Source organism: Thermobia domestica, chromosome 7 (genome assembly GCF_964235325.1).
Source record: "Thermobia domestica chromosome 7, izTheDome1.hap1.1, whole genome shotgun sequence".
Lineage (NCBI taxonomy): Eukaryota > Metazoa > Arthropoda > Insecta > Zygentoma > Lepismatidae > Thermobia > Thermobia domestica.
The window spans coordinates 144,846,898-144,859,916 of record NC_137460.1 but is presented as its reverse complement, the minus strand read 5'-3'; the positions used below and the strand labels follow the sequence as shown (position 1 = coordinate 144,859,916).

Here is a 13,019-nt window from a genome sequence, read left to right as displayed (position 1 = left end):
ACATATACTGGCAACCTTGTGGGGTGACGGTCACTGCAGTGTCCCCGTGTGAAAGCTGCCATTTAAAGCAATGCTTTTCCTCGAGTGACGGACACTGAGAGTTGTTCGAGACAGTTGTGCGAGAACGGTCGGTGACGGCAACTGCAGTTGCCTCGTACGAATACTACAATTTAAAGCAATATTTCACAAGCAGTTGCGTCACCGAGCTGTGTCACTCAGTGACTGTGTATGAATAAGCAGTTAATGTTTCGAATTGGTTCGTGGCTTATGGTCCGGTTCGAATTCGTAAAGTGAAAATTCCTGACATTTTGTTACATATCATACTTGCCGCTGTCAAATCAGACACGGTAAGCACCACTGCACAACTTTTCACGCCACGAACTATTACTATCTATCTCGTGCTAGCGAACACCTTCGGACATAATACGCATGCCACAAAATTGCAGTATGATGCCAATACTGCAAAACTACTGTAACACACCAATGTATACACGATCTGAGAAATTTAGATGTAGTGTTCTACATTAGTCTACGACTACTATGGAGGAATTTTTGTCGGTGGGATGAATGATGATGGAAGGGTTTGAACTCAGGGCTGACAAGGCATCCATTCGACCTGTGGAATTATTTTTTGTGAGAAGAGTCCCCATGAACTAGTGGTTTAGCAACATGTCGGGAACGGTAGCTAACTTTCGAGGAGTGGTTGAGAACAAGGAATGGAGGCCGGGATAGATTTCCATGCAGTATGAATCTGTATTCTTGGGATGGTAGTTTTTCTACATTCGTCGCTGAGCCGTTTAAAGCTTAAAAACCTTTCTTTATACTTTCCACTCTTATAACCTGTAGGCTAAAGGAGACGATGATTTATGACAATGAATGATCACGAAAGAATTGGTAGGATGAGAATGCGGTAGGGAACGGGAGAACACCGAGAAAACTTACGATCATGATGTTGTCCACCACAAACTTATATGGCCTGAAATTGAACCAGGGGCCCCTAGCCCAGATGTGAGAGATCTACCACTGAAACATCGAGCTCACCTTCCCCCTAAAAATTAAATCTCACTATTTACTATGTTCAACAGACAGTAAACAATTATGTAAGTACTTTTGATTTTTTAATTTTTACACTTCATGCTCTCTATTAAGAATCCGGTTATTACAGAAAGTGTTCAATGACGGCCAAATATCTAGTTGAAAGAGGATAATCCGGTTTTAATGTCTCACACTATTATTAGACCTTTTAAAAATTTATTCATGTGGTTAGAGAATTATTACCTGACTACTCTAGCGGTCCTCTAGCCCTTGAAACAACTTACCGAATCTCTTTAATGAATGAGGTAAGTATCTACTTTTATAGGTGTAATTACATGCGGTGAATAAAAACGAAAATGTGATTATTATTTGGGTAACAAGCATGAAAAAAGCTTTCAAAACGAGTACGTATGCGTCATTACTTAATAGAAACTTGAGGAATGAATTAGCCTAGTAAGGAGAAGCTCTGAATCTTTCTTCGAGTTCAAAATTATAGTGCTCACCTCACATGTAATATAGGCAAGTAAATTCTGCACACAGTGGTTATTATAAAGAAAATAACTTTGGGTGCTTTAAAACTAAATTAACACTATACCTGATACCATTATGTCCCTTTTAACACATCATGAGGTACCCAATGATGTCTTCGAATTTCAACTATAGAATATGTAAATCAGTAAAAAAAAAATTCTCAATATTTCGTCATACATATAGAAAAATACTTTATTAGACATTTTTTTTAAAGTATTAATGGTTAATAAAATCTCTCCTGTAGATACCATATACGTTAACAACAATAATATAAAATGAATTAAAAAAAAAAAAAACCCTACCCGGATATGTATTGAAACACGGAAACTTCACACTTTTTCACTTAACCTCACTAAGCTTTATTACGAAGTACAAGTTCTGTCCTTTAATGTCTCGTGACGAAGGATACTTTTTGTATGATCATTACTTTTAATATACTTAACTTTACTTAACAAAGAATAACGGGGCTGAGCGAAAAATTGTTAGTTTTTTTATTTATTTTAAGCCTCATCCAGAAGAATATCTTATATTAAAATTTAACAAACTTACTAATACAGATGGTTATTAAAACAATGAAAACACCTGCAGTTTGCAACACATAAGATGTGAGATGGTGTACAGCGTTAGATGATCCTCCATAGTACCTAAGGCAGCTTACGACGGAGCCAGTGATAAACCGGGAAAACAGCAGTGATGCAAAATGGGACACCTCTTTGAAGAACCGTGCAAATGCATTTAAGGTGGTCAGTCTGTTAGGTGTGTTGCGAGGAATAGTATCCAAGATGGTGACAGCTACACAACTTATAGCAAAACAACATCGGTGATAAGTAAGAGTGAGCCGAAAAAAAGCCTCAGTGATAAGAATCGCAGAAATTTTAAGATCGTTTCCAAGGACCGTAGAGCGAATGGAGCAAAAGCAACATCGGAACTCAATAAGCACGTGGAACAACCTACTGCGACACCATAGATCGACTAAAGTTGCATAACCAGGTATATGTCTGCGATTCTGTTGCAATTTTCAAACAGTTGATCAACAACACTTTAGCTTAAAGAAAATGATGCGAGAAAATACAAAGTGGCCCGCCAATGACCGGAAATGCTTAATATGTCCTTTCACGTTACTTCCAACAACAGACCGTACTATGTATGGCGGATGTCTAAAGAAGCCTATGATTCAAACTGCCTCCTCTCTTCCCTGAAACACACAAGCGGCTCTGTGAGGCCGTAATTTCCTGATATTCCATGGACCCAGTGCATGCGATCAATTCCAGTCAATAACAATGAACCACTTTGCACCGATGAAGATGCTGAGAAGTGGTTTTATGAATATCGAGATGAACTGCAACACCTTCTCTGCCAACCAATGCTTAGACTTCAACATTATTGAAGACTTCTGGTTACTTGTAGAGCTGACACTCTGGAGCAGATATCCTCCTCCATGCGCACTGGGAAAACTGAATGTTATACTGCAAGAGGAACAGTACAATATTCCTTCGGAAACCATTCATGACTTATACGCTTCCATTCTATGAAGAATCAGAGCTGTCCTGCAGACTAACGCTGGTCTCACACTGTACTGAACAGTGAAGTTACATCTTCAGGTGTTTCCAATAATCATCTGTGTGTATATATGTATACAGAAAAATTAAAACTATAATTAAAACCCTATTTTTAACCTTACGGTATGTAATACGTAAGTTCATCTTTTTTTCTTTCATTCTTTTTTTTTTTTTTTTTTTTTTTTTATCTATAATTAAAGATATTACCTATTTCAGCATAAAATAAGACGTTCTTTTAGTGTTTCATCCTGGTTTTATTTGACTTTAACTCTTAACGAGTTTTCGTAACCATTTGGTTACACATTTTTTGATTTTTCCTATTGGGTTGAAGAGTGTTATATTTCCGTATTGTTCGTTGTAGTTATTTGTGTACATTCTTTCTGCGATAGGAGAGCAGCTATTGCCCCCTTGTGACAACTCTGGTGAATTTTATGCGGAAAATAGTGTGTTTATATGTTGTTGTTTTGCAAGCAGTGCTGGAAGCAGACAGAAAATATTAAATACTGAAGGTAAGCAGTTTATGTTTTTGTTTTTCTCGATATGTTCTTGTTTGTAAGTCATTGCCCAACAATGTGCAAGTATGAAAACGGCATAATGTCAAAAATTGATTACTATTTACGATAAAAATATACTACGTAACCATTTGGTTACATTGTCCGGTAACGGATCAAACATATACTTTGTACAGGAAAAAATACAATATATTGGACTAGCTTATATTGATGTATCATTTGATATTTTTATAGAAAATCTAACGTGAAAAAGAAACATAGTACTCTGTTTATTAGTCAAATTTTAAATTTCATAAAGAGGCTCAGTATGGAATATATATATATATGTAAATCTATATGTGTGTATAAATAAGTTTTACTGTGAAATCTCATGTCAGATGCAAAAATAGAAATATTGTGATAGGCTATTTACATTTTTGCAGGTGACTGTGTTTCGTCAAAAATGGATGAAGAACTTATCTCCGTTGATATATCTTATGGAAGGAAACTAAGCATAAGGTCAACAGTAGTGATCTCTTTCTCTTCTCATCTATCGGATTTCGGAACCTCGGATTCAGAACCTGATCTTACTTTCAGTGATTCAGATCCAGATTATATACCTGAGATATAGTACAGAGTGAGGCATCAGTCAGTTGAGACTCCTGTAGCACAGGAACATCTTGGCATTCACATTTGGTTCATGGTATATGTCTTTCGGGTGGGTAATGGACCGTATTATTTGACATGGTTGCCCTGGCGCCCATCTTGGAAGCCGTAATCTTGGATCCAACTTTGGATTTTTTAAATGGAAGGGGATAGGTGGGGTATCATTTGATACGACTTCAATTTCACGGAAACAGTGATACAGACTACTTCACCTACCGTTATTGGTTCAGAAGTTATTTTGTCACAAAGTGTGAAAATTTGGCATTATAGCATTATTTGCTCTATGTGCTATCCTTTTTGAGCAAGACAAACCGCAAAGCACCTCTGCCAATCCGCATGGATTCGCAACAGCATGTCAACGGTTTCACAACATTGCAAAATTCTCTGCGTCAGATGGTGGATATAATGGATGGGTTCTTGATAAGTAAGGTTCCTCAGATGATAGCAGAGGAAGAGCTCTAGTGGCGTAAAATCTGGGCCACTCTATCCGTCTCCGTCGCCCATTCCAATGTCTCGGAAATGGTCTATCGAGCCATTGGCGTAAACATAAGGCATAGTGAGGTGGAGCTCCGTCTTGCTGAAAAATTATGGGAAATCACCGTCCTCATTCAAGATAGAGGAATCTGAGTTTTTAGTCGTGTACATTGATAACTTTTTACAAGTGTGAAATTAATGCAATATTTGAAGGATGTAATGAAAATCTCAACTCTTCCAACAATGAGACAAAATCGTTTAGGAGGCAGAAGATAATATTTTTTTCTTATCTTCTGAGGCAAACACATGAGAAGTGTAGACAAGTAAAAGATGTTCGTAGAACTCTGCCGTACACCAATGAAATCAAAACGATGGTGTCTTAGAATTTTTGGGTACATGCTAGATTTAGTTGTTGTAAACAGCTGGTTACCTTACAAAAGAGAGTGTAACGTACTTGGGAAATCATCCAGACATCTTAAAGTGTTTCGGGCTGATACTGCATCTGCACTAGTATCATGCAGAAAGCCTAACCAAGAGAGATCAACTTTAGAAAGCTTGGGCGACCTCAAGTGAAAATATGTCGACCATGTGATAATACAAGGAAAGAGTTTGTTGCTCACTGGCCAGCCCACACATCTAAGGGAAGATGTCGTTTTTGTAAGTCGGAAGTAACAAGCTCACTAAAGAATTCCTTTACGCAGTTCCATCTGTAAGTATATGTATCACGATAAGGAATGATTTTGTCACTTGGTAATTGATATCTTTTCTAGGCTCCTAAGTCACTGTTACACTACGTTGATATATTCAAATTTAAAAATATAAAAAATTAAATAAAAAAGAAGAATATTCTATAAAACTACGCATATATTTGAATATCGTATTTATTCCATCTGTATTTTCTGCGAAATATAATAATTATTATTTTTTTCTATGTACCCTACATTTTCTTATAAATTAATATTCCAGATTTAGATATTAAATCCTATAAAGTAAACAAATCTTACCATGTTTCATTTATTTCTCCTTTCTTAAGAGACTTCTTTATTACTATATGGCTACAAGTACTCAAAAATCACTTTACGGAAAACTGTGCAAAGTAACCATTTGGACACAACTCAGTTCTCGAAAACTATTGGCGGGAAAATTTAGAAAACTACTTTCAAATGATATACAAACCAAATAGACGACATACTGCAAATATCATAATTTTTTGATAATTTTCAAAGGTAGTGAACTGTTAAGGGTTAAACCCTGAAGTTTCAATGATCATGGTTTTGAAAGTCTAATAAAATACAGACGAAACACTTATTACATATTCCAGCATTATTGAAAATTACTTGCCAATTTTTAAATTTCATTTATATTTTCAACTCTTTACCTAAGTTCTTTCACAAGGTGTTGTATGATGGAATTAAGTTTAATGGCAAAATAAATAAATAAATAAATAAATAAATAAAAATAAAATAAATACATGAAAATGGAATAAAAACTTATCCAAAGAAAGAAAATATAGCGTAAAAGAATCTTCGAAAAATAGATCATGACGATTATTAAATAAAGTTACCAAATATATTAAATAAAATATACCTCGCCAATTTCTTGAAGATTACTTTTCACATTCAAGTAATTTTGTTTTAGTTTTTCTTTTTCTTCCGTTTCTATACATTTAACATTTAATCTATTTACTATTAAACACATAAAATGTACCCTGTTAAAGAGCTTAGGTTGAAACTCGGAAAGATTAGGCAGAATTTTAAAACTTAAAAAGGAATGTAGGCCAAGTTCCAATACGAATCCTTGTCCTTTGTGAAATATCATATACATTTATTTCAGCACTAGCCTCATACAATTAATGTGAATATCGATTTGGATCGCTGGTACAGAAAATCGAAAGAGGCAATTATTGACGTGGTCAACTATTTTTAGTTTCCATAATTTCTCATTATATTGTTTAATGTCCAGACTCTTTTGCGAATCTTTGCTATTGTCGAATACAAAAAGAGGAAAAAAGGGAAGTAAAAACTACTTAGCACTTAGTGTGATGTTCCAATGACGTAAAAATTGTATTTAAATAAATACACACGCTCATTTTATACATAAATAGAAATGTTTAAGTAAGCCTTTTATTTGATTCAGAATCACCTAAAGATTTTGCATTTTAATTTCATTTCAGGGTGAAATTAAACTCTTTCTATAAAATCTTTTATGTACTGGATAAAGCCAGACATCACCCCCCCTTTTTTTTTTTTTAATATGAAATATAGTTTAATGCATATATTGGTGACTGTCCAGGAAAGTTCTTTGAAAGTAAAGCGCTTCCTTTTCCCCCAAGTTTACGAATGTCATTAATAAACGCCTAAAGTTTCATCTGGTGAAAAAAAAAAAAAAAAAAAAAAAAAAAAAAAAAAAAAAAACGGTAGGCACAAAGGGTGAAACGGAATAGCTGGTATAGATAAAACAGTATCTACACACTATGACTACAGGTGTATGCGGGTATGTGGCGTCATAAGAGGAAATATCAAGTATTTACTATTGACCTTTTTAATACTGGGAACATTCAATGTAATATTTTTTTTTTTTTTTTTACATTTTCATTTATACATATGTCAGGCTTTCCAATGCTAATGGAAAAAAATATAGGAAATCACGACGAAAAAATATAGGAGGTTTCGTGAAGCTGTGAAAAAGGAACATTTCAATTATCCAATAGGTAGGGAAAAAAAATCACATGGATATTACACCAATTGTTACATGAAAGTAAATTTCAGTCTAAATATAACTAAATGGGTAATTATGTCATTGCAAAATTTTATACGAGTTTCTTAGTGTTTTCTTTCGTTAGTTCACCAGTACTAAGAAACGACAATAAGGAAAGTGTACAAAGGATTTGCATCAGAAAATAAGTGTTAAGTATACGTCTCCAAGATGCAAATAATTTCATCACTGGCAAGATCCTATCATTTCTATGTTAATCTTTTTTAATAATATATGTAAGTTGTAAAAATCAATACACAATTCATAAAAAAAAAATCGCAAAACACATGATACAAAGAGTTGGTTTGTTAAGTATCTAAACACACAATTGCACACAGAACTTAGTGCATCTAAGAAAATATATCCAACAGTAAAAGTATCAGTTACACTTTCATTTTCTTCAGTGCCTGAATATGTTTATTTGCCATCTTCCGATTCTCTTTGTTCCGCTCGTCTTGAATTTTCTGTAGTTCATTCATCTTCAAGGATGCGGTCTGGATCATTCCCTGGGCAACACTAACGTCAGCCGTGTCCTTTTTTGACAGTGCAGAAGATAATCTTATCTGAGCATCTATCAGTCTAGTAGCTACTTCAATTTCCTTCTGTACTGTTTCGTCCATTTCATTTAATTTCTTCAGAGACGATTCATTCTGAAACTTCCTTTGATATAGCTTCTTGCTTCGCATTTCTTAACGCACTTTCTTCTCTGGAAATCTTTGCCACTGCAGCCTCTTCGGATCTGTACTCTTCTCAGTAATCTTTATACTTTCTCCAGGTGTTCTGCATAGCATCTATTAACTGCTTTCTAGCAGGTATGTTTTCAACTTTTCCTCCATACATTCTAATGCTGTCCTTTACAGTCCTCAGAGTCTTTATACAAGATGGGATCGATCGCTTCCTAAAATGTGTCTGTTCTCTGAGAAACCACGTTCCACATCAGCACTATTATGAAATACTGACAGGTAAGCTTTGACCACTTTAGACATCAATCGATATTTAATTGTTCCACATGAATTTCTTATATCACATATTCTTGCCCAGTATTGATCCTCGGACAAGTATCTGACATCACCACACTCAGGATTTTCCATAAACCAAGAATCTTCGATAAGTGACTCCACAGAATAGAGTTTACACTCGTCCATGAAGACATTGATGTTCTTATGATTTGCAAATACATGCTTCATTTGTTTTGCCAAATTCCGTGCAAGTAATCTCCTTTCTGAATAGTGGATATAGACACTGCAGGTACTTCAACAATGGTTTCGATATTGGTAATTTCTTACGCAGTTTTGAAATTACACAAATGTAGAATCGCCTCACATCCTCCCCGAATTCCCTCTTTTGTAGCTCTGAGCAGTTAGCTATTACAGTTGCGCTTTCACTCCAACTTCAAGCTGCCGCAGATAGTTCTTGAAATCACTTGCAGATAAATCAGTACCCTCCTTCTCCTCAACACAACTGGCTTCACAAACCTCAATAGCAGCATTCTGACTAGCTCTGAGCCGTAAATGAATTAGTGGGTCTTTGCGTTGAAAGAAAAACAAAAATTTATCAAAAAATAACTGATGTAGAAATGATGAAATACAGTTTTTGGCTTCAAACAATTTGTCTTTCAGAAATTGTTTAATTCTTCTGTAACAATTATTTTCATGACATGCTTTATCTTGTGCTGGCAGACTCTCCAGAAAGTACTTACGCAGCCCTGGAAGTTGTTCTGCAATGCGTTTGCCCACAGAAGACAAAGTTAACCACTGGCTTCGAACATGACGCAGAAAGAAGTGGCTCTCTAAAACCAATACTGACTGGACAAAGCTCGCTAACTGTATATTTGGTGTAATCATCTTTAGACAACAAGCACGAAAGAACGAAATATAGCCACTCGACTGTGGAGACAAAAGGCCCTCCAACCCACAACTTATTTCCTTGTTATTTTCACAAGTAGAAGTAGCAATGCCACAAAATATAGGTGGCTTCGTTAAAATATAGGAAATATGAGTTTACAGGAAGAGACACAAATATATAAGAAAAATAGGAAATATAGGAGCATTGGAAAGCCTGATATGTATTTTTTTTTTCTTCTTTTAAATTTTTAATATTCAGCTGTGTTCAAAACGTATCCGATCTTGACGACAAAAACTAAAATAGAATACCTTTAACTTTGGCTCCTAATTTCTTTCGAAACTAGCCCCTTCCAACTGTAGACACTTGTTATAACGATGTTTCTATTTTTAATACAATTTAGTATACGTAAAAGATCTCGTAGCTCTCGGACAACGTCCCCATTCTGTCTTCTTTACTTTGAAAAGAAAGAAAGAAAGAAAAAACTACCTTTCTGTAGCAATTAGTTGGGCGTCCCATGGAACTATACCTCGTATGGGGAGGAGAATGGTTGCCGAACCTAGTATTTTGTGTTTGATCAAGTCTTCAATAAAATGATAAGAATCAATAAGGGCATGATCGTGAAATTTTCAATCTACGGTAAATCTGTCAAGTGGTACAATCATGTTGCTCGACAATTTTTAAAAAATGTAATATTTTTTGTGTAGGTACCTTATTATGTTGTTAGTTCAAAACAATCATTAGTTTAATTGTAGTGACTAGGTTTCGAGTGGCAGCCATATTTGTTTTCGAAGATTCGTCACTTGGTGACAGGGTTGGCTGGTTTAAACCAGCTGATTTAAAAAAAAAAAAAGTTTAAAAAAAGAAAAGAAAAATTCTTGAAATCGTATGAACTTAATGGTGACGTTTCCACATATCAAACCATCACCATTAGTTTTATCTTCTTTTCACCTTTTAATTAAGGCGTCCCATGTATCTTTCTTTCAAGTGTAAACCAAGTAGCGATTCGGATGTCACTTTAAGCGAGTCTTCTTCTTACTTCGGCTTTACATAAAGATGTAAAGCCTAAACACATATGAAACGAAACCAAATTGTATGCCTAAATGCCCGTTGTTTTATAAAGAAGACAAGGTTGCTTAAATATATTGATAGAAATTGGCAAAATTTATCGACTGCCTATGTAGCTTCCAACATTAGTTTGGACTGGACTTTCAGTTTTAATTTAATTGAATGATATCTACATATTAAATTTGTAATTTAATACCTCAGTTTTGGCGCACTGATTATGATACTTGACCATAAAATTTTACATGCCAAGCAATAACGGGATTTTTGTTATTGCTTTACATTTAAAATAATAACAGGATTTTTCCAAAGTCTAAGGCGGGAGTTTTCCGATGTATACATAATTCTGTATAATGGTTTCAATTGTGCAACTGTTTACCTTTTTATCCTTCTGAAATGATTCTTGACAATTATATTAACAAGTATGTAAAGATCAGTACAACGTACTTTTATCAGGAGTCCTTCGTGAGTGAGTCGACAGACTCATTGCATTTGTGGCCAATTTATCCCGGTTTCGAGTCCAAATGGAGAACCATTTCTCTCGGATGTAAGCCGAGAAGAGGTTTGAATTCCGCTTTAAGCTTATGTGACCCCTTCCAGCATAATCCCGTAGTTGCATAATAACACCACGGCGAAACAAACTTATTTCTGTTCATATGTAATATAAATACATAGAGCAAATTATTAAAAAAAAAACTAGTTTAAACCAAAAAACGGGTGTAAGCCAAAAAAAAAAAAAAACTGGCTTTTTGTTTTTTTCAATAGAAACCATGGTTTTTGCCAATCCTGCTTTGTGATGTTGGAAGGGGTTACCCAACCTGAAGTTTCTCAAGTCCTAATTATCTGATCGATGTGGAATAAAAATCCTAATGTCAGCAAACTGTACGGTATAAAACTGTGTATTAGCCACTGTTATCCAAGAAACATGTAAAGATGAAATTGAGATTTGAAAAAGTACGTCATTCACGAAAGAAATCCCGACTTTAGCAGATGATTTTTGCAATAAGGTCAGGAAGCTGAGCTTTCTTGCATTAAGACTTCTAATGTACATGTACTTATGCATTAAGTTTCAGCCCTTTGACGCGTGTCCTTGTTTTGCAGGATGATGTGAAAATTCAAAAAAACGAAGAAAGAAAGAAAGAAAAAAAAAAGCACATTTCACAGGTAGATATCTTTGGTGGTAGGCATGATAAAAATATACAATTCAACCTCATAACAGCTCTGTATGAGAATGTTACGCTCCCCAAAATAAGAGTTTCGCATTTTATTACAAGCATCTTTATTATGAGTACAAAGTTATGAAGTACGGTCACGGAAGTTTACTCTATACAGATCAGAAATCAATTTGAAAGTGGATAAATGCTCACAAACAGGTGAGTAGAAACATACATGAAGACGTTTTATTCTTTCTATATTCCACATAATTTTCACTGAGATGATTGTAATTCAATAAAATAAGACTTTTGATTTTCTATCTGTATGTAATTAGGCTGACGTTTCAAAAGCACTGATTGTATTTATCTTCAGAGCTATACTTAACTGAGGAACTGCTGAACAATTATTGAGATACATTTTAATTGTTACATTGCTATAAATTATATTTCAATACTTAACAATAAAATATTATCGCAATTCTCTTCATTACGCATATTCAAAGAATGGTTTCGGAACTTCTATATTCACAGTACATAAACCTAAGCGAGCTGAAAAAAAAATGATAGTTTTACTTACCTTTTCGTGTCGATTACTGTCGCCTGCTCCTCCTACGGAAGGGCTGTCAGTTCCAGATAGTGTCTGAGTACTGCTTGAAGTGGCACTTGCAGAATTCTTCTGTTTTCCATCGGGTGTAAGCTACAAGAAAATATTTAAAAAATAGTGAACAAAGAAAGGAAAACAGAGCATCACTGGCCACACTCACGTTAAAATATTTCATGTCTGCAACTCTCCCACTCTCTCTCTCTCTCTCTCTCTTATGCTCATTAAAGAAGTGAAACAGTATTTTTAACACAGCACAACCATATCAAATTCACAGAACTTGGAACTATTAAGACTGAATATTAAGAGGCAAGTAAAAAGTCCTAACCAGATAAAAAGAGAAGGAGAGTAGTGCGTTTAATACACAACAAATCATGGTAATTGACTATTCAAGTTGAATATTTTACCTAATGTTTTCATCCATATAGAAATTAAATGAAATTTTTAGTGTACTGTCCCGTTGTTACGCCCTGTAGAGTAAAGCACAAGCGTCATAAAAACAAGTAATTGATAATTAAAAAAATTATAGGATTAAGAACGTGAGAGAAAATTTGATAACCACAGATAGGTTCATGAGCTCTGCACCAGAAAAGTTGAGCTACCATGCTCTCCTCACACTCCGCATGACAAAGAAAGGAAATGCAAAGATATGATAGTCAGGGCCCTTAAGCACCGGGGAAGATTATGACTGACAATACGCGTAGTACGAGAGTTCGTATTTTACACAATCAACAGTCTACAAATTTAAACTTTATGATACAAAACCAAACATGGAAATAAACCTTCGAGAACCAGCCGAACACTAAATGAAATAAAATAAGACTGCTGTTAACCTTCGGTTTCACAC

General features: G+C 34.9%; 1 protein-coding gene across 3 annotated transcripts in view; it reads right to left on the bottom strand.

Annotated features, from left to right (window-relative positions):
* The window catches only part of pins (G-protein-signaling modulator pins), a 114,939-nt gene that overhangs the window by 45,424 nt on the left and 56,496 nt on the right, over positions 1–13,019 (bottom strand). For all 3 annotated transcript variants that reach the window (XM_081765347.1, XM_081765346.1, XM_081765348.1), the window contains exon 11: positions 12,149–12,268. In XM_081765347.1, the coding sequence (XP_081621473.1) occupies positions 12,149–12,268 (120 nt within the window). The remainder of the gene's footprint in view (positions 1–12,148; positions 12,269–13,019) is intronic.